Here is a 22102-nt window from a genome sequence, read left to right as displayed (position 1 = left end):
TATACACTCCTCCCTCTGTATTCGCAGGGGTTAGGGGCAGAGCCGGCCCGCGAATAAGGAAAATTTGCAAATAACTTTTGGGCCGATTCTGACCCACCCTTGGACCTTACCGGGTGGTCTAGCGGTGACGCGGGGCAGGAGATCTTCCTACATTCCTGCCCCGTGCAGAGCCGTGCTGTGCGCCCATGCTGCGAGTTCCTGTGGTCTCACGAGATTACAACGGGAGTTGCATGAAGTTGCCTCTGATCGCCTCCTCCTCCTCACCCCGATCCAAGTCCCAGGGCCGGTTCTGGTCAAGAACAAGGTTAAAACAAAACAGATCAATCAATTTCTCAGAGAAATGCATCTACAAATAATTGTTTTCAGCATTTTCCTATGTGTTTTCAGCATTTTCCTATAAATGTTGGGAGCACTGTGGAACATTCAGCGCGGTTCCCTGCGCTAATAATCGCTATCGCGGTTTAGTAAAAGAGGGGGGCATGTTTGTCTATTTTTCTGTAGCAGTTACTGAGGTGACATTTTAATCATCTGCCTTGACCTCTTTGAAAAAATAGTGTGCTTTGTGTAGTTTAAATTTTGTGGTTACCATTATGTATTAATAAGATTTATATTGTCTGTATATGAAAAATGAATGGAAGACATTGTATTACAATTGGTACTATTGGGGACAGAACTTGGGAGGGTATGGGGCAGAGCTTGAGCGGTCTGTTGTCAGGGGTACTAGGTTAATATTTATTAGACTTAGGGGGTACTTAGCTTGAAGAGGTTGAAAAACACTGGGTTACAAGATCCGAGGCAATATGGTTTTACTAAAGGTAAATCATGCGAAACAAATCTGATTGAATTCTTTGACTGGGCGACCAGAGAATTGAATTGAGGATATGCACTAGATGTAATTTTCTTAGATTTCAGCAAAGTCTTTGACACAGTTCCTTATAGGAAACTCTTGAATAAACTAGATGGGCTGAAGTTAGGAATCAAAGTGGTGAACTGGATTTGAAACTAGCTGACAGACAGACGCCAGAGGGGGGTGGTTAATGGAATTCACTCGGAGGAGGGAAAGGTGAATAGTGCAGTGGCTCAAAGATCGTTCCTGGGGGCCGATTCTGTTCAATATGTTTGTGAGCAATATTGCCCTAAGGTTAGAAGGAAAGGTTTGCCTTTTTGCGGATGATACCAAGATTAGTAAAAGAGTGGACACTCCTGAGGGAGTGGAAAACAAAAAGGATCTGTAAAAGAAGAATGGACTAATGCCTGGCAACTAAAATTCAATGCAAAGAAGTGCAATGTGATACATTTGGGGAGTAGGAATCCAAAGAAGCCATATGTGCTGGGAGGTGAGAGACTCATATGCACTGAAGGGAAGAGGGACCTTGTAGTGATAGTGTTTGAGGATTTGAAGGTGACGAAACAGTGTGACAGGTTGGTGGCTATAGTCAAAAGGATGCTAGGCTGTATAGAAAGAGGTGTAACTAGCAGAAGAAAGGAGGTATTGATATCCCTGTACAGGTCATCGGTACAGGCCACACTTAAGAGTATGGTGTTAAGTTTTGGAGGCCCTTTCTGGCAAAGGATATAAGAAGACTTGAAATGGTCCAGAGGAATGTGACAAAAATGGTAGGGAGTTTGTGCCAAAAGACATACTAGAGGAGAGGAGGGACTGGGGAGATATGATACAAACAAATACTTGAAAGGTATTAATATAGAAACAAATCTTTTCCATTGAAGGGAAAATGGTAAAACTAGCGGGCATAAATTGAGTTTGCAGGGTGGTAGACTTAGAATAATGTTAGGAAATTATTTTTCATGAAGAGGGTAGTAGATGCCTGGAATGCCCTCCTGAGGGGAGGTGGTGGAAAGGAAAACGGTGATGGAATGCAAAAAAGTATGGAATGAAAACAGAGGATCTATAATTAGAAAAAGAATGGTATAAATTGATGAACTAAGGCTGGTACTGGGCAGACTTGCATGGTTGTGTCCCAGATATGGCAATTCGGTTTGCTCCTAGAATAGACTAGGGAGGGCTTTGATGAGAATGACACTAATTTGGAATATGAGGGACGATGCTGGGCAGACTCTATGGTCTGTATCCCGCCAACAAAGAGATGGTTTGGATAGGCTGGAGTGAGCTTCGCTAGCAACTCCAGTAGCTGGAACCTAAGGACAGTACTGGGCAGATTTTACAGAAATAACTAAGAAAAAAAGACAATTTAATGTAATTATGAATTTATAATGCTTATAAATATTGGGCAGACTGGATGGACTATTCAGGTCTTTATCTGTTGTCATTTACTATGTTGCTATGATACCAGGCTCTGTCAGCGTCGGGTATTATGGCCATTCCTAATAGTGCTGCAGGCAAATTTAAGGTATAGCCTAGTGGTCAGTGCAGCGAACTTTGAACAACAGGACCCACGTTTAACTCCCATTTTAGCTCTTATTTTTGTACAAATATTTGAGTTCTCCTGGGATATATAAATTCAAATACTGTAGGTATTTCTAAGACAACTGCAAGCGTAATTGCTATTGCACCTTTAGGTAGAGTAGGTATCTATCTGTTCTTGGAGGGCTCACAATAACATATAAAGGAATTAAGGTAGGATTTGTACTTGGGTCCTATTGTTTAAAGTCCATTGCATACTTACCACTAGGTTGCCCCTCTGCTCTATATGGATATCTATGTGACCATTTTTGTACAAATGATGCCAGACAGATGTTTTTGTGCCTGCTTTTTTGGTGTTCATATTTTGGATGTTTCATTTTGGAAAATGGCTGTTCGTCTTGGACGTTTTCAGTGCAAGATTGTCCTCCTCACATTTTTGAACAAGAAATCCTAATGTCTTTCCTGTTTGAAAATGGCTATGAGGTGGACCTTTTGTTTGGATGTGATGGGCAAGGTGTCCCAGTTCTAATTTGGACATTCTTTTGAAAATGCCTCTCCACTTATGTTGCCTAGGAGGGGAAGCCTGAAGAAAAACAGGTATCTTTCTCCAGTTTGGCTTATATTGCTTTTCAGAATGTTTAATAAATTTAATTTTTTTTAAGGCATGGGATAAACACAGAGGATACCTAGAGGCAAGAGGATGGAAACAAAGCACTAAGCTAATCTGCACAGAGCAACCTTCCTTTTAGAGTAAATCTGTCATGTATTACATCTGATTGCCACCAGAGGGCAGCAGAATCACAGTGAAAGAATATCTGCATTGAATAAACCTATAGCTGGATCATGAACCTTAGGGCCAATTTTCTTAAGGCTTTTTTTTTTTCCTGCTCAGAGGGTCCTTGTTAGGTTATATTCAAGTCTCGTGACCTGTCCCTTGAGTGGTTGAAGTTGCATCAGATTTTACTCTTAGCTTCTATATGCTGCCAGAAATCCATAAACCTGTCAACCCTGGCAGACCAATCATATTATAGAGACATTATATATATTGCTGGAACGTGAGAAGCTGATAGTGTCCAAAGATCTAAAGGCAAAGAAACAGTGTGACGAGTCGGTGGTTGTTGCCACAAAGATGCCTGGCTGTATAGTGAAAGGACATAAGGTTTGAGGCGGTACAGAGAAAGGCAACTGATAGGAGGTTTGCACCAAAAGACATGTGAGGAGAGACTAGAAGCCCTGAATATGTATACCTTAGAGTAAAAGAGGGACAGGGGAGATATGATTCCGAGAAATGTTAGGAAATTCTTCTTTACGGAGAGGGTGGTTGATGCCTGGAATTCACTCGTGCAGAAGGTGGTGGAGAGGAAAATTGTGACAGAGTTAAAAAAGCATGAGATTAACGCAAAGGATCTCTGATCAGAAAATAATGGTATATATTGAAGAGTTAAGGCCAGGACTGGGCAGATTTGCATGGTCTGTGTCCCATATATGGCTTGGGGAGGGCTTTGATGGCTGGGATGATCTAGATCTGTGGTCTCAAACTCGCAGCCCGGGGGCCACATGCAGCCTGCCAGGTACTATTTTGAGGCCTTCAATATGTTTATCATAATCACAAAAGTAAAATAAAAGTTTCTTGATCATATGTCTCTTTAGCTATAAATGACAATATTATTATTAAGACTTAGCCACAAGTAAAGATTTATAAACTATACAGAGTTTACCTCATGCAAAATTGTCATTTCTTTAATAATTATTATTATTATTATTATTATTAGGTTTCTGAGGACCTCCAAGTACCTATAAATCCAAAATGTGGCCCTGCAAAGGGTTTGAGTTTGAGACCACTGCTCTAGATGAACTGGAGTGAGCTTGGACAGAGACTCCTGTAGATGGAACCTAAGCACAGTACCAGGCAGAGTTCTGGGTTTCTGTCCCATAAATATCTAAGAAAAAGGACCATTTAAGTTAAATCATTAATTTAGAGAGAGTATACAGTTGGGCAGACTGAATGGACCATTTGGGTCTTTATCTGCTGTCACTTACTATGTTACTATGGGGTCCTTTTACTAAGGCGCACTAAAGATTAGCATACACTAAATTCTAACGCAGAACCAACAGAAGTCCAAACAGCTGAGATGCAGGGGAAGCCTCCTGCCACTCAGCTGTTTGGGGCAGGAAACCTTCTTTTTTTTCTTTTTTGTAATTACACTTCCCACTCATGATTTCACATAATCGTGATTTTTTTTGGGGGGGTAGGGGGGGAATAAACCCATATTTTTGCCTTCCCCCCCTGGCATCCCGGCCTTACCTGGTGGTCTAGCGGGCTTTCGGGGCAGGCGCAATCTTCCTACGCTCCTGCCCCGTGCAGATCGCCAATAGAAAATGGCTGCCATGATTTTCCGTAGTCTCTCGAGACTATGACAGGAACTCCCTACATCCATTTCCTATTGGCGATCTACACGGGGCAGGAGCGTAGGAAGATTGCTCCTACCCCAAAAGCCCGCTAGCCCACCAGGCAACGTCGGGGGAGGCGGGGGTGAGTCAGAGCTGGATATTCGTGGTCCGGCTCTGCCCGTATTCCCCGCGAATAATGAGGGAGATGTGTAATGGACACAGATGTTGTAGGTGTGTTATACACACAATATCCATCTCATTTAAAAATTTAAAAAAGCCCAGCCCCACCCGCTAATTACGGCCCTCCCCGACTTCCCAGCAGTGGTCAATACCTGAAATACAGAAGGAGGAGCCTAAGGCCCCTCCCCGTGCATCACACGATGCACCGAGGAGGGGAAGGCCTGCCATTTTGGATCGGCAGGCCTCGGAGCTGGAGGGATTGAGCCTCCGTCCTGCTCTCTTCAGACAATGGTACTCGGCGTGGGGTCAGTTTGGGGGAGCATCCGGTGGTAGGAGAGAGTGGACAACCCTCCTGCTTTTCGGAGGGGGGGAGGGTAGAGGATGGTTCAGGGTTGTAGCGACTGACGCGGGAGGGGGGCATCCCTCCTGCAGATTTTTTCTTATGTGGGGGGGGGCATTGTTTGGCATAGAAGGAGGGAGTAGGCATCCCTCCTGCAGACTTTTCTCTGGTGCAGGGAGGCGGTCGGTCCCCGGTGCCAGTTCATTGAGGAAAGGGAATTTTTCTTTTTTAGGACAGATATTGTGCATATGCAATACACACAGCATCTGTGCCCATTTTTGGCAGGAGGAATGCCCACTACCTCCTGCCGTCGGCTCCACCCTCTGCTGTCGGGTCCCTCCACTCCGCTATCGCCTTCACTGTCACCCTCGCCCTCCCCGTACCTTTAAGTCGGGAGCAGGAGGGGTGCTCAGTCCCTCTTGCTCGTCCGCCGTCAGCAATGCAGGCCTTAGGCCCTGCCCTGGTGCATCATGTAATGCATGAGGAGGGGCCTAAGGCTCTGATTGGCTCAGATGTCTCAGGCCCCTCCCTTGGGGGGTGGCCTGAGGCATCTTGAGCCAATCAGAGACTTCCTTAGGGAGGAGCCTAAGGAAGTCCCTGATTGGCCATTGTTTTGGAATAGGGAGAGGAGGGACCCGACCACAGGGAGGTCCCCGATGACAGGAGGGAGTGGGCATCCCTCCTGCCATATCAGTTTGTGCAGGGGGGCATGATGACATCCCTCCATCCATCTCTCCTACCATATTCGCACTGGCGGGGGGAGCATCGAGGGGAGCATGTGGTGGCAGGAATGAGTGGGCATCCCTCCTTCCATTGTTTTTGGTACAGGGAGGGAGGGGGGCTTTTTTTTTTTTTAATTGGACAGATATTTTGCATATGTAATGTATGCAAAATATCTCTGCCATTTAAAAAAAAAAATGAAATAGAAAGCCCCCCCTCCCCTCCCCTGACAAAGTGCCACTGAGCAATTGAGTCAGGGAGTTTGCATTCAATTGATTTGCACCTCGCTATCTTTAGTGAATCTGGGCTATAGTGGGTACAATCCTTGCTCAAGACTGAATGTCTGAATTTGGCTACCTCAGTCGTGAGCTAGTTGCATAGCCTACACCAGTGTTCTTCAACCATCGGGCCGTGGACCAGTGCCGGTCCGCAGAAATTTCCTGCCGGTCCATCAGGCCCGAGACAGTGTTCTTCAGCAGTCGGTCTGCGGTGCAATCGATGTGGCGTTATCTTCGGGCCAGCTCCCTCTTCCTCACTGATGCAGTGCACAAAGCCGCGAGCAGTGGCTCCTACGCATGTCCTGCGCCTGAAGCGGAAGCCTTCTCTCTAACATCGCAACATCAGAGGGAAGGCGTCCAGATGAGGCGCGGGACATGCGTGGAGCTGCTGCCTGCGTCTTTGTGCACTGCATCAGTGAGGAAGAGGGAGCCGGCCCAAAGATAACACCGGGGGTGTCATAAAATGGCCAGGTGGGAGCAGACCAGAAGGTAAAGCACAGCATGGAGGGAGGGAGACAACAAAGGTAGGGGGAATGATTTTAGTTTTGAATTTAGTGATTGAATTGTGTGAATTGTCAATGAGAATTTTCATCTGTTGTCTGTATTTTGCACTGTTCAGGAAGAAATGCATTTGTTTCTTTTCCTCTGGGGTTGTACAGCATACAGAGTCTTGCACCTTAGGGTTTGTGATAGGCCGAAGCACGTTACAAGGCTTCAAAGAAGGTTTGGATAGGTTCCTAGAGGATAAAGGAATTGAGGGGTACAGATAGGAGTAGCGGTAGGTTGTAGGGATAGTCTGGGACCACTTCTCAGGCAATGGGCCTGATGGGCCGCCGCGGGAGCGGACCGCTGGGCGAGATGGACCTTTGGTGTGCCTCAGCGGAGGCAACTTCTTATGTTCTTATATTAGTACTTTTAGTTTTTGGTCCCGTATTTGCATAGGGGTTATCTTTTTTCTGGTAGGAATGAATGTTGAGAAGCATACAGTGTGCTTTGTGTACTTTAATTTTGTGGTTAACCATTATGTGTTGTTAATAAGATTATATTGTGTGTGTGTGTGTATATATGAAAAATGAATGGGAAAAATTACAATTTAATAATTAGTACTATTATGGGGGCGGGATCTGGGATGGAGATTGGGTGAAGATGGGCGGGGTCTGGGCCACGACTTAGCCCAGTGTTCTTCAACCGCCGGTCCGCAGACCGGTGCCGGTCCACAAAATAATTCTTTTATTTCCGCTAGTCCATAGGTGTCAAAAGGTTGAAGAACACTGGCCTACACAATGCTGTTTGTGATGTCACAAGTAGGGGACAATGCTTCTCTGTCTACTTTCACTGCTGTGCTAGGAGAGCAGAAAAGCAGTGTTGGTATGAATGAAAAGCTCAGTGGATGAGGGGAATGTGAGAATGTTGTATCCAAGAAACACGGGTACCGGAGTCGAGAGTTGGGTCCAGAACTTTCAGTAACCAAAGGTTTTCCTCTCCATCCCTCTCCTAGGTTCGTATATGAGACAGAACACTTCAACGGAGTAGCTGAGCTGCTAGAAATCCTTGGCAGGTGAGTCTAGTCTCTTCGAGGACCCTCATCCACTCAGAAGCCAGGAATTAGCGGAAATGTACCTGGTTAGAACATAAGAATAGCCATAAGGGGTCAGCCAATACAGTGGTGTAGCGAAGGTGAGTGGCACCCGGGGCTGTGGTGCCCCACCCCCACCCCCTTTCCACACACGCTCACCCCTTCCCCCAAACCTTTTTAACTTTGGCTCGAACAGCGGCTTCGGTGCTCCTTCTGACTTCACTTCCTAGGCTGAAGCCGACGTGGGCAGCAAGTCGATGGCTGCTCGCACTGAAGTTTATAAAGGTACGGGAGAATGGAAGGGGCGCGCACGCTGCAGGGGGAGGAGTGGGAAGGGGGGGCAGAGAGGAATGCCCCGAACAAGATGGCACCCGTGGCGGATTTACACCCCCCCCCCTTCCTTCACCACTGAGCCAATGGTCTACCTAGCCCAGCATCCTGTTTCCACAGTGGATAATGCAGGTCGCAAATACTCAAATAGCAGCAACATTCAATGCTACTGATCCCAGGGCCCCCATATCTGTCTCAATAACAGACTATGGACTTTTCCTCCAGGAACTTGTCTAAATCTTTTTTTCTTTTTTTTTTATTTCTCAAATTTCAAATTATATTTACAAGAACAAACTTGTTACAGTAATACAGCTTGAGGTATGCAAGAAATGTCATACAATATCAACACAATAGTGAAAGAAAAATTATTTAAAGCTCCTTAGACCAGAAAACATTGGAGGAGGAATTCTAGATAAGTGAAGAGAAGCTTATAATTGCAAGTAATCAATCAAGGAATAGTCTTAACAGCAATGAATCCCATTTTAACTGAATGCTGTTCACAATTAAACATTCCCTGTAGCCAATTTCTTCAAATCTAAGAAGGCTCGCAGTTGTTCAGGAGAATAAAACACATATTTAATCCCTAAATATTTAACTAGACATTTACAGGGGTAGGCTATTAAAAATGTAGCTCCCAAAGAGACTGTTTCAGGCCTCATTACAAGAAACAATTTCCTACGTTCCTGTGTCTGTCTAGAAACATCAGGGTACAAGAAAACTTTTTTCCCATAGAACAGTACCTGTGGAAATCGAAAATATGTTGTTGTTGGTTTGTTTGTTTTTTTAATCCAGCTATGTTAATTGCTCTTACTACATCCTCTGGCAATAAATTCCAGAGCTTAACTATTCTTTGAGTAAAAAAAATATTTCATCCTATTTGGTTTAAAAATATTTCCATGTAATTTCATTGAGCTAGTCTTTGTAATTTTCGATATAAGAGCATAAACATTCAATCCCTTAGTTAGCAGGGAATAATTTAATTTTAAGTAATTTCAGCTGCTCTGGGGTTTGCTAGCTCATCTGCCTGTTTTCCCGCCCACACCCCATCCCATGAGCAAGAGCTTAAAACTTCTTACCTGTTTGGGGCCAAATGCACTAAGAGGATTGGTAAGACCGTGTGGTTCTGCTTCGATCTGATTTTTTTTTTTTTTGGCCAATTCAAAAAGAGCTTTTGATGCACTAAAAAGTTTGCATGTAAATGATTCACGTGGAGGTTTGTCGTAATCCCCAACTCTCCTGTCCAATTGATGGCTGTGAGAGCGACTCTCACACATACGCAAAGCTGGCAGGGGAAAGCCTTCTGCCATTCAGCTGTTCGGGGCAGGAAACCTTGTTTTTTTCCTTTTTTATGAGCACATGCACAATATCTGCCCCATATTTTTTAAAAAAGTAAAAAAGCACCCTCTTCCCCCCCTGCTGATGACAGCCCTCCCCAACACACCAATCCTGTGAATCTAACCCCACCACGCAGCCGTGAAAATGGCAGGAGGAATGCCCACTTCCTCCAGCTATACCAAACCTGCCCCCCCCAACGCAAAAGATAATTGGCAGGAGGGATGCCAACTCTCTCCTGTCATGGCATCTCCCCCCCCCTCGTGTGTGAAATTAAATTTTCAGGGGGAATGTCTACTCCCTTCTGCCTTGGTGTCACCCCACCATGCAAAAGAAAATTGGCAAGACGGAAACCTTCCTGCCAACAGAGGTCCCCACAAACCATCCCCTTCTCTCCTCCTCCCCTCTCAAAAAGGCAGGAGGGATGCCCATTCCTACCTGCCACCGGATGTTATCCCGAAAACCCCCCCCCCCTCAGATACCTTTGCCCGTTGGAAGAAGGAGGGAAGCACAACCCCTCCTTCTCCTTTCTCCTTCAAGGCCTGCCGATCCTAAATGGCAAACTTTCCCTCCTGGTGCAGCATGGGGAGGGGCCCAAAGCCCTGATTGGCTCAGACCCCTAAAGCCCTTCCCCTTGGGAGGAGCCTTAGGCATCTGAGCCAATCAGGGCTTGGGCCCTTCCCCATGCATCACCTGATGTACCGAGGAGGGAAGGCCCACCATTTAGCATCCTGTGGCAGGAGGAAGTAGGCATCCCTCCTCCCTTTATTGGGGGGTGGGGGAACGGGAGAACAGGGGATGGTTCATGAAGGCCTCCATTGTCAGGAAGAAGAGGGCATCCCCCCTACTAATTTTCTTTTGCGGTGGTTGTGGGGTCGGTATGGCAGGAGGAATTGGGCATTCCTTGTGCTGTTTTCACTGCTGTGGGGGTTGGGTTGGTTCACGGTGCCGGCTCATCAGGGAGGGCGATCATTAGTGTGTGCCAATTTTTAAAAAAGGCTCAACATGTAAGCAACTGGTGCATTTTTTTTGGATCACTAAAAGCAATCACTTTTTTTAGTGCATTGGGAAGTCATGTTAGAGCATCAATCGATCTACTAGTTTAAATGTCATTTTAATATTAATCAGCTTATGTGCATGAGTGGATGGGGGAATGAGCAATCATGCAGAAAACCACACGGTGAGCCATTTTCTGCATCAGGTCAGCAAATGCAATCATCGCTAAAACTGTCAAAACAGGTTTAGCGGCGATCGCTGGCTTTAATGTGTAAGGTTTGGTCAGTTTCCAAGCTAAAAGTGAAGTGGTCCATAGTCAGCTTTGCATCATCATAAGTAGAAAACTACAGTAAGCCCCACTCTGTTAGCACGAAGGTTATAGGGAAGTATTACATTCCTGGCATCTGGCTGGAGATGTGTGTGTTGGTGACTGGAGTGTGTGTGAGAACGAGAGAGCTCCTGTCCCCAGTTAATACTGCGGTAACATCTGGCTGTGTCCTGTGCCTGTCTCTCTTCTTCTCTCAATCTCTCTCTCCTTTGCCAGCATTATTAATGGCTTTGCGCTGCCCCTGAAAGCTGAGCACAAGCAGTTCCTGGTGCGGGTGCTGATCCCCCTGCACTCCGTCAGATCCCTCTCCGTATTCCATGCCCAGGTAAAGAGCCTTCCCAAGCCTCTTTAACACTCATTGCTGCTCCATGTGCTTATGATTTTAACCTTATCTCTTTCATTTCTTTCCCATTCCTTCTCTCTCTTTCTCCCCTTGTCTGCTGCTGTTTCCCTCTCCCTCCCTTACTCAAAATTAATTTATTTATATTTGTCTATCTTCCATTTTATATTGCCCCCCCCATCTCTCTCTCTCCCTTGTCTTTTTCTCTCTCTCCATCCCCCCTCTCTTTCTTTCTTTCTTTCTGTCTAGCTGGCTTACTGCGTTGTGCAGTTTCTGGAGAAAGACGCTACGCTGACAGAACATGTGAGTATGATGCACAAACTGCCTTCCCATAGAAAGAGATATTAACATAGGGTTGGTGAATGGTCTAATATAGTAGATATGCCCAGTTATTCCTGAACACAGAGTATAACACTTCTTATCTAAGACAATTCATGTCATTTTCCTTCCATGTTCCTACCATCGTCAGTACATGAGCATACAAAGAGCCACAGTTTAGTACACTTCCAGCCTCCTCCCCTCCTGTGCCCACCACAAAGCTCCACAATAATTCAAATAGCCACTAATGCTTGTGTGGCTATTTTCCAAACATTTGGCCCATCACCTAGGTCCTGTTGCCTTTCCCAAGGATACCTGACCACTAGTCACCTGATGTACTGCTCTGACCGGTCTCTGCAAAGAAAACAACAAAGAAGAACCAACGAGGTCTGCAGTCAGGGGTACGAGCACAAAAACAAAGAAAATTTCAGACGGGCGTACAATGATGCAGGCAAAGTTTATTATGTCAATAAATGGAATGCGGTTAAAAACACCTAAAAACTAACAAACCAGGGGACCCAACACGGTCCGTGTTTCGGAAAACACGCCTTCTTCAGGGGTCTTAATAAACCAAAATAAAAATAACTCAGAAGGATATACAGGATAAAACTATATCAATACATATACAGTGGAACCTTGGTGTACGAGCATAATTCGTTCCAGAAGCATGCTCGTAAACCAAATTGCTCGTATATCAAAGCAAGTTTCCCCATAGGAAGTAAGGGAAACTGCTTTGATTGGTTCCACCTCCTCCCCCCCCCCCACGAGGCTACCGGCGCTGCTCCATTCTCCCCCCCTTTGAGGAATCTGACGCTGTTCCAAACCCCTCCCCGCGATCCAGCTTCCCCCCCTGCGAACCGGCATCCCCCCCCCCTCCACCACGATTCTACTTTCCCCCCAAGCAGTCAATGACACCCTTTACCCGACTTGGCACCAGTGCCGGTGCCCGAAGATCCTCCCTCTTCTGGCGCGGCTGGGCGGTGCGTCGGAGATCCTCCTTCTGCTGGGCTGGACTGGCTTTGAGCATTTGCGCATGCTCAAAGCCTTCTGGTCTCGCTCTCTCCGAGATTGAGAGCGAGACCAGAAGGCTTTGAGCATGCGCAAATGCTCAAAGCCAGTCCAGCCCAGACCAGAAGAAGGAAGATCTCCGATGCACCGTCCAGCCCAGGCCGTGCCAGAAGAGGGAGGATCTTCGGGCACTGGTGCCAAGTCGGGTAAAGGGTGTCATTGACTGCTCGGGGGGGGGGGGAAGTAGGATCGCAGTGGAGGGGGGCAATGCGAGCAGGGGGGGAAATGCTGGATTGCTGGAGGGGATGCCAGATCGCGGGGGAGGGCGCTCGTACAGCGAGGCAAGCTCGGTTTACAAGGCACCAAGTTTGCGAATGTTTTGCTCGTCTTGCAAAACACTCGCAAACTGGTGCACTCGTAAACCGAGGTACCACTGTATATGTAAATACATAAACTCATATCAAATAGGCATAAAAAGGGGTTGTACAATAAAGAATTCAAAACCATGAAAGGCAAAACTTAAAACCATGAAAAATAGAACTTAAAAATTAAAAGTTAAGACATCCAAATCAAAAAAATAGATGAAAATGACCAGTGTGTCATGCAAATATGTGTGAACACCGATAGTAATATGACAAGATGATTGAGTTGAATCAAACCAGAAGAGGACTAGTAAGATCGGTTAGGAGAGTGAGTATACAATACTCATATGTTATAAAAGAATACCACCGATAAGTGAAACCAATAGATAAAAAGGAAAACTGAATAGTAAAACAGAATAAATCAATGGGACCTACCCAAGTTGAGAAAGGAATCGATTAAAACCGCAAACAAGCTGTAAAAAAGTTAAGTTAAGAGTGATGCTGGTTAAAATAGCTTGAGAAAACATAGCTAAGCAGATAAAGAAAGGGGAGAAATCCTTTTTTAAATACGTTAGCGACAGGAAGAAGAACACAAGCGGTATTGGGCACCTAAAGAAACCTGACGGCAACTTTACAGACTCGGATGCAGACAAAGCAGAAATACTCAATAACTACTTCTGCTCAGTCTTCACCTGCGAAGCGCCAGGATCCGGTCCTCAGCTACAGACAAGGCCGGGACATGGAATTTATTGCAAGTGAAGTCTACCATGAGCTATCAAAAATAAAAGTAAACAAAGCTATGGGCCCGGATAATCTACACCGTAGAGTACTTTGAGAATTGAGTGATGTCCTGGCAGAGCCGTTGGCCGTGCTCTTCAATCTTTCCCTAAGCAAGAGAAAAGTACCCCTGGACTGGAAAACTGCCAATGTTATCCCGCTCCACAAAAAGGGAGGTAGGTCAGAGGCTGAAAATTATAGACTGGTGAGTCTCACATCAATAGTGAGTAAACTCATGGAAAAGTTGATTAAGAACAGATTAGACACGTTTCTGGATGATGAAAGATTAAGAGATCCCCACCAGCATGGCTTTACAAAGGGAAGGTCTTGTCAATCCAATCTGATAAGCTTCTTTGACTGGGTAACAAAAAAAAATGGATGGGGGTGAGTCCCTGGACATAGTGTGTTTGGACTTCAGTAAGGCTTTTGATAGTGTTCCACACCGTAGGTTATTTTAAACAAGATGAACTCGTTAGGACTAGGAGAAACACTGACAGCATATGTACAAGACAGGCTTAGAGGCAGGCTTCAAAGAGTAATGGTAAATGGTATCCCCTCAAAAACGTCGAAAGTGATCAGTGGAGTACCACAGGGCTCAGTCTTGGGCCCGATGCTATTTAATATCTTTGTATGGGATCTGACTCGGGGACTTCGAGACAAAATTGCATTATTTGCTGATGATGCTAAACTATGCAACATTGTGGGCAGGGCAACAGAACCTGATAGCGCAACCAGGCCCAACACTCTGGAGCAGGACCTGCTTGTATTGGAAAAATGGTCCAGTACTTGGCAACTAAACTTTAATGCCAAGAAATGTAAAGTAATGCACCTTGGGAGCAGAAATCCATGCAGAACATACACCTTGAATAGTGAAAACTTAACAAGAACTACTGCAGAAAGGGACTTGGGAGTTTTCATCCGGGAAGATATGAAAGCTGCTAATCAGGTGGAGAAAGCTTCAGCAAAGGCCAGACAAATGCTGGTTGCATCAGAAGGAGCTTTATCAGCCGAAAGCCGGAAGTCATACTACCGTTATACAGATCCATGGTGAGACCTCACCTGGAGTACTGTGTCCAATTTTGGAGGCCACATTATCAAAAGGATGTGAAGAGAATGGAGTCGATACAGAGAATGGCCACTAGGATGGTCTCAGGATTTAAAGACATCCCATATGAAAAACGTCTGATCAGACTGCGCTTATATTCTCTTGAGGAGCGCAGAGAAAGGGGGGACATGATAGAAACATTCAAATACATCACGGGTCACATCAAAGTGGAGGAGGAAATCTTTTTTCTAAAGGGTCCCACGGCGACAAGAAGGCATCCGCTAAAACTTAAGGGAGGAAGATTTCATGGTGACACCAGGAAATACTTCTTCACCGAACGGGTGATTGATTGATGGAATGATCTTCCACGCCAGGTGGTCGAGGCCAGTAGCGTGCTCGACTTCAAGAGTCAATGGGACAAACAGGTGGGAGTACTACAGAGTTATGCTCAAACAATAGATACTCCAGGGAGGAAGGGTTCTTGAGTAGGCAGACTAGTTGGGCCGTTGGCCCTTTTCTGCCGTCATACTCTGTTTCTATGAGAAGAAATATGCATAAATATTATTCTCTGGAAAACAAGAACAAAATTTTAAAATATAAAAATAATAAAAATAAAAACCAATAACCTAATAACCTAAAAGAGCTATAGGAAGAAATATTACACCTGAAATGGTAGATGGAGCCACAGGGATATCAAAAAAAGTGAACAAATGGTTAAATGTTTAAACATATGTGTCACTTATAAGTTGAAAATTAAAGGCTTAAAATTATGGCTAATGAACTGTAAAAAACTAAAGAGAAATAAAATAAAACCACCCACCAGGCCGTCGGACCTTAAAGGATATAATGGCCAAAGCCTAAGGTAAGAACTTTTAAGGAGAAAGCTAAAACAACGGTGAAAAGGACCGTAATGGGTCAAAGCCGTCTTGAATGACTGACCTAAAAGTCCGTGAATTTGCGGGGGAACACTGTATAGCATTCTGTCACATGATCACTCTTTCTTAATCGAAACAGAGTTCGAACAGTCGCATTCTGGGCTACCTGCAGCGCACTCAGTGCTGTTGCAGGTATACCCAGAAGCACCAAATTGCAGTAGTCTAGGCATGATAATATCAGGAAGGGTGGGAATAAGGGCAGTAGGGTTGTGTTCTGCAGTGTAAAATGTGTAAAATGTTTTATTGTCTTGACTAGATACAAACCTACTACTCGGATCACCTGTTTCCAATATTGTTCTTGTTTCAAAATATAATGATCATGTGTACTGTGGTAACTATACAATAAAATAGTTATATTTAGGTGTTTAGAGGGCATCAGTTTTATAAGAAAAGTAGATGTGTATTTTCCATCAATAATAATAAAACCCTAAGCACGCATGCACACTCCTACCTGCATGATCCGTGATCCGCAGGCCATGGCAGCTAGGAGTGCGCATGCGTACTTAGGGTTCTATTAGCTTGGGAGGAAATGCCCGGGGCCTCCAGAGCGCAGAGGAGAGGCTGCGCGGGCCGACGGGTGGCGGCAGAGAAGAAGCAGCAGCACTGGCGGCAGCAGCAGGAACTCTGAGGGGGTGCAACCGAGAAATTGCCGTGAGGCGACGGGTGTTGGAGGAAGAGGAGCAGCAGCACTGGTGGCAGCAGCAGGAACTCTGAGGGGAGTCTGGGAGGGAAGTAACAGGAAGGGAGGACTACTGCTGGACATGGGGAGCAGGGAAGAGGTGCTGCTATACAGGGGGGAGGTAAATGGAAGGGAGAAGGGCTAATGCTGGACAGGGGGAGCAGGCATGGGGTGGTGGTGGACAGCCGAGAAAAGAGAGAAAAAGACAGACAGACAGAAAACGGCCACATCTATTCTAGCACCCGTTAATGTAACGGACTTAAAGACTAGTTATAGAATACTAGCTTAACAGGTTCTTACTACTAGTTATCATATCTATAACGCTGCTAGACGTACGCACTGCTGTTCATTAAACATGTAAGAGCTGAGTGGGAGTTAAAAGTGGGCTGTTAGCCTAGATTTGAATGCTGCCAGAGAAAGATCTTGACGCACTGACTTAGACAGTCTGTTCCAGGCATACGGTGCAGCAAGACAGAAGGGACAGAGAATCTGTGGTTAGCAGTCGAAGAGAAGGGTACAGATGAGAGAGACTTACCTGATGAATGGTGTTCGGGGAGGGATGTAAGGAGAGAGATGAGATACTGAGTTACTGCAGAGTGAATGCACTTGTAAGTCAATAAGAGGCGTTTGAACTATGTGCGGAAGTGGATAGGGAGCCGATGAATAACTTGAGGAGAGGGGTAATGTGAGCATAGCGGCACTGGCGGAATATAAGTTGTGCAGCAGAACTGTGAACGGATTGAAGAGGCGAGAGATGTGTGTGTATCTTTAAGGTTCTCGCCCTCAACTTCTGAAAAATGCACATAAATTATAGCATTCTCTAATTTGCATGTGTCCTGTGCACACCGCCTACAATCTGCCCAGACTCTGCCTATGTGTATTTTCCTCTTCAAAATACACATTGCATTTACAGTGTTCCCCCGGTCATTCGCGTTCGGCGGTCCCGGTCATTCGCAGTATTTTCCGTAGAGGGCGGCAGGAGAAAGCAGCCGGAGCGCCGCGAGTGCAGGAAATCACTCGTGGTATGCTCCGACCGCCTCTTCCTGCACTAAGTCGGGCCTTATCTAATCAGGAGCTGCGTGTCAAAGCAGCTCCTGATTGGATCAGGCCTGACTTAGTGCAGGAAGAGGCGGTCGGAGCATACGGCGAGTGATTTCCTGCACTCGTGGTGCTCCGGCTGCTCTCCCGCTGCCCTCTTCAGTCTCCCCCATGAAAAACCGTATTTGCGGTTTTTCAAGATTCGTGGGGGTTCCTGGAATGGAACCCCCGCGAATATCGGGGGAGTACTGCAGATGCCTTTTGATAGAATAGTGCATAATTTTATATATGCTTGTACACATGTATATACCGGTATTCTGTTCATTTATTGTGAACTGGTGCGAGTTACTTAATCCTTCATTGCCTTGGGTACAAATTCAGATTTGTCGCCCTCCAGGGAAATACCTAGTGAATGTAACTCATCTTGAGCTGCTGCTGCAAAAGTTGTGATCTGAATCCAAATAATAAATTTAAGCCTGTACTTTGGTGCCATTCTTAAAAGTTACTACTACTACTATTAATTATTTCTATAGCGCTACCAGACATACGCAGCGCTGTACAGAGTCACAAAGAAGACAGTCCCTGCTCGAAAGAGCTTACAATCTAAACCACAGGTGTCAAAGTTGGTCCTCGAGGACCGCAATCCATTCGGGTTTTCAGGGTTTCCCCAATGAAATATGTATTGAAAGCAGTGCATGCAAATAGACTTTTCGATAGATCGCTCGGTTTTAAGGCAGGTAAAATGAATATATGGTTAAGTACTATTATTTTTCAGGCACACTCGTATGTCTTTTAGGAAACTACTAAAAACTGATTTATCTGACAAATTTACAAACTGATGTTTTAGAATTGATAGGTAAATGTACATTGATTTTATAGCTAGCACATTTTATTGATTTTAATGTATTTTAGTAAATTGAACCGCCTGGAACTATGTGGTAGGGCGGTATATAAAAATAAAATTATTATTATTATGGATTGAAGGTGGGTTTTCAGTCTGCTTTTAAACAAGGGAAGGGGCTTGGCTGACAAACTCAGGTAATTTATTCCAGGCATAGGTTGTACGTAATTCTATATTTTGAACAGGATCAAAATTGAAAAGGATTAAAGAATTATGGCATTACCATGATTTCATCTTTCTTCCTTTGCATTATTATCAGAAGGGAAGAGATTTTGGATATAGCTCACCTTTTTAGTAGTAGTTGAAGCTGAGGTACAGTAGGTGTCTCCCTGTTCCTAGAGGGCTTATAATAATCTAAGGGACCCTTTAACCAAACAGTAGTTTTTGGAAGGCGCTGGCTTCCTTCTTACAGGATCTGGTGCAGGTTCCTGTGCCTGTATCGGTGTTTTCTATGTTATTTGCCCAATTTTCCTTACTCTCTGGGTATACTTCTTCGGAAAAACTATTTCTTAGTAAATGTTTTATTTTGGGGAAGAAATGTATCTTATGTTGTTGGCTGTCTTCTGAACCCCCCTCCTTTTGGCTTTGGAGGAATCGACTTCATGAACTTATGGGCTGAGAACCCGTTTGGCCTGTTCTTCTCGTCGCCAGAGCAGAGACTTTGTCAACACTTGGACTCCATACTTGAACGTTTTATCCCCTGCGAGTCGTAGCCGTATCCTGAATAGACTCCAAATGTAATCGGGTCTACCTGTTTGACATTGGTCTCCCCCAGTTTGTATGTTGTAGTGTTTCTCTTGGTGGGGGTGGGAGGGAAGGGGGGTGGGTGGGGTTCTTTCTGAGGGGTTAGGGTGTTGATCATGATCGCGGAGGACATAAGAGTCCAGTCCTCCGCGGTAGTTGGTTGATATTGTAAACCTGGTTTATGCTATTGTTGTACCTGCTCTTGTTACTGCTTAATAAAAAGATTTAAATATAACCAAACAGTAATAAAAAGTGTCCTTGGTATGTCTTTCCTGTGCAGTAAGGCCATTTTTACCACTGGGGTGGGGGGTGGTTGTTTTTTGTACTAATGGCCATGCGCTAATTTTGCCTTCAGCACGTGACATTAAAACAGATTAGTGTTTGAACTTTTACTGCCACTAAGTTTCGGGTACTTTTGAAAACTTATCTTTTTGAATGAGCATTTTCCTAGCTATAAAATAAAGGAAAAAAATGGAGAGCTTACCTTTTATGTAGTATTAGGTTTTGAATGTTAGTTTCTATCCTATTTTATTAATGGTGTTCTGTTTTATAAAGTGTTTTTTAACCATCTTGATTCGTGCTGCAACTAAGGCAGTATATCAAGTTTAAAACATGATAAACCACAATATAGATGACGATAGCCTCTAAGATATATTTTGTTCTCAGTATGATCCCAATTCTATTTCAATATATATTTGGTAAAACTGTTGAAAACCTCCTGTCCCTTTTTCTTTGGAAAAACAACCCCCCCCCAAAAAAAAAAAAAAAAATTGCTATGAGAAAACTCAAATCTTCCAAAGAAAAAGCTGGAGTTTATTTTCCAGATTTTCTCATATATCATAAGACGCTTATCGCTCACCAATCTTGCCAATGGTTAGCTCCATCAACCAATTATTGTCCACTCTGGTTGCAATTTGAACTTTCGCTTATTTCACCTTCTCCTCCTCTTTGTATACTGGTTTCTCCCTCACACAAGATACACAAACAAAATCTATTAATACATAATTTGTCTTTATGTACTCTGGAATTGGATAGAATTCTGGAATGTCGTATGTATACTTCTCCTTATATGCCGCTATGGCATAATCCCAAGATTAAAATGAATAATTTTACGATTCGCATAAGAATTGCCGCTGCTGGGTCCAACCAGTGGTCCATCATGCCCAGCAGCCTGCTCTTGGGCGGAGAAGGGTATATGGTATTTGAGAGATGTTTGTGATTTCTCTAACCCCCTCTTTTACGAACGTATAGCACGGCTTTTGGCGTCAGCAGCAGTGGTAAGTGCTCAGACGCTCATAGGATTCCTAAAACCCGTGCTATGCGTTCGTAAAAGACGGGGTAAATTTTCTTACTTTTGCTGAACTGCAAGCTAAGTACTATACACTCTTCCATCATCTTATTTTTTCCAATGGCTTCAGTTTTTCAGCGTAGTTTTTAAAAAAACGGATTTACTTAATAATATTAACACAGAACCTCCTTTTTAACTCTCTACTGCCTTCTTGCTTATAGCAAAACGTCACATAGCATCTTCTATCTATAAACTCATAAGAACATAAGAAGTGCCATCTCCGGAACAGACCCTAGGTCCATCAAGTCCGGCGATCTGCACACGCGGAGGCCCTGCCAGGTGTACCCTGGCATAGTATTAGTCCCCATATCACTCTAAGCTTCTCATAAGGGATGCGCATGTAGCTTACCCTTACCTATGTCACCTTAAGCCACTCATAAGGAGGTTTACATCTAATTTACCCTAGAACTGTGGATTCCGCTATTACCTCTTCTGGGAGAGCATTCCAGGTTTCCACCACTCGTTGTGTGAAGCAGAACTTCCTGATATCTGTCCTGAACCTGTCCTCCCTTAGCTTTAGTCCATGTCCTCTTATCTTTGTCACATTGGACATTGTAAATAGTTTTTTATCCTGCTCTATTTGGTCAATTCCTTTCAGTATTTTGAAAGTCTCAATCATATCCCCTCGCAGTCTCCTCTTCTCAAGGGAGAACAATCCCAGTCTCTTAAGTCGTTCCTCATATTCCAAGTTCTCCATGCCCTTTATTAGCTTCGTTGCTCGTCTCTGCACCCTCTCGAGTACTTTTAAATCCTTCTTTAGGTATGGAGACCAAGTGTGGTCTGACTATCGCTCTATAAAGCGGTAGTATTACTTTCTCTAATCTACTCGTGATTCCCTTCTTTATCATGCCTAGTATTCTATTCGCTTTCTTTGCGGCCGCCGCACATTGCGCCAACGGCTTCAGGGTCCTATCAATTAATACGCCTTCTAGTTTAATTGCACATATCTCAATTCCGAAATCCTGGGAAACTGAATTAAATTGTTAGCTGACTGGCCATTTCCTAGAATTTTTTTCTGGCCCAAAACACTCGGAGCCCTTTCTTCTGCAAGCTTTCTACAATTCATGTATATTTTTTATACCATAAAGCAGTGTATCGCAAACTATGTGCCGCGGCACACCAGTGTGTGCCGCAGTACACTGGGGAAGAGGAGAGATGCCGGCGCCAGCTGACTGTCTACAGGATGTGCCTCTCGCGAAGAGAGGCACATCCTGTAAGCAATCTCCCGACACCTCTTCTCTATGCCGGCCCTTTTCTCCAGCTCTTCTCTCTTCTCGCCGGCTGTTCTCTCCTTCTCTCTGCTGGCCCTTTTCTCCTCTCGGCGCAAGGCCCGTTTGAAGGGCCTTCGCGCATGCGCTGACGTCAGCGCACTTCCGGGTGTCTCGAGCCGGGGACACTAGATTTAGTGTGCCCTAGCTCGAAAAAGTTTGCGAGACATTGCCATAAAACATTATGGACTCCTTGAAAATGACATGTAGCAGGGTTGATATCGTCTATTTTTGCTGGAACTGTAATTCACAGCCTGGAACATTATTACATGTGCTTTTTGAATGCCCTCTTTTACAAACCTACTGGTCTGAAATATGGACAGTTACGAAAGAAATATTTGATTTCCATAGTGATCTCTCTCATGTCTTTTATAATTTTTAAAGCATTGACACCAGGTATTCCACTCTTACACAATCATATTACAATGTGCAATTATGATCTTACTTTTGACATGATCATACTCCGATCTCAACACCCTAGTTTT

At 44.6% G+C, this 22102-nt stretch overlaps 1 protein-coding gene across 1 annotated transcript in view; it reads left to right on the top strand.

Annotated features, from left to right (window-relative positions):
- The window catches only part of PPP2R5B (protein phosphatase 2 regulatory subunit B'beta), a 134437-nt gene that overhangs the window by 95371 nt on the left and 16964 nt on the right, over positions 1-22102 (top strand). Inside the window, exons 6-8 of the mRNA XM_033955630.1 lie at positions 7791-7850; positions 11071-11179; positions 11444-11497. Of these exons, the coding sequence (XP_033811521.1) occupies positions 7791-7850; positions 11071-11179; positions 11444-11497 (223 nt within the window). The remainder of the gene's footprint in view (positions 1-7790; positions 7851-11070; positions 11180-11443; positions 11498-22102) is intronic.

This window comes from Geotrypetes seraphini, chromosome 8 (genome assembly GCF_902459505.1).
Source record: "Geotrypetes seraphini chromosome 8, aGeoSer1.1, whole genome shotgun sequence".
Lineage (NCBI taxonomy): Eukaryota > Metazoa > Chordata > Amphibia > Gymnophiona > Dermophiidae > Geotrypetes > Geotrypetes seraphini.
Note: the sequence above shows the minus strand (reverse complement) of the source record. Positions and strands in the feature narration are given on the sequence as shown.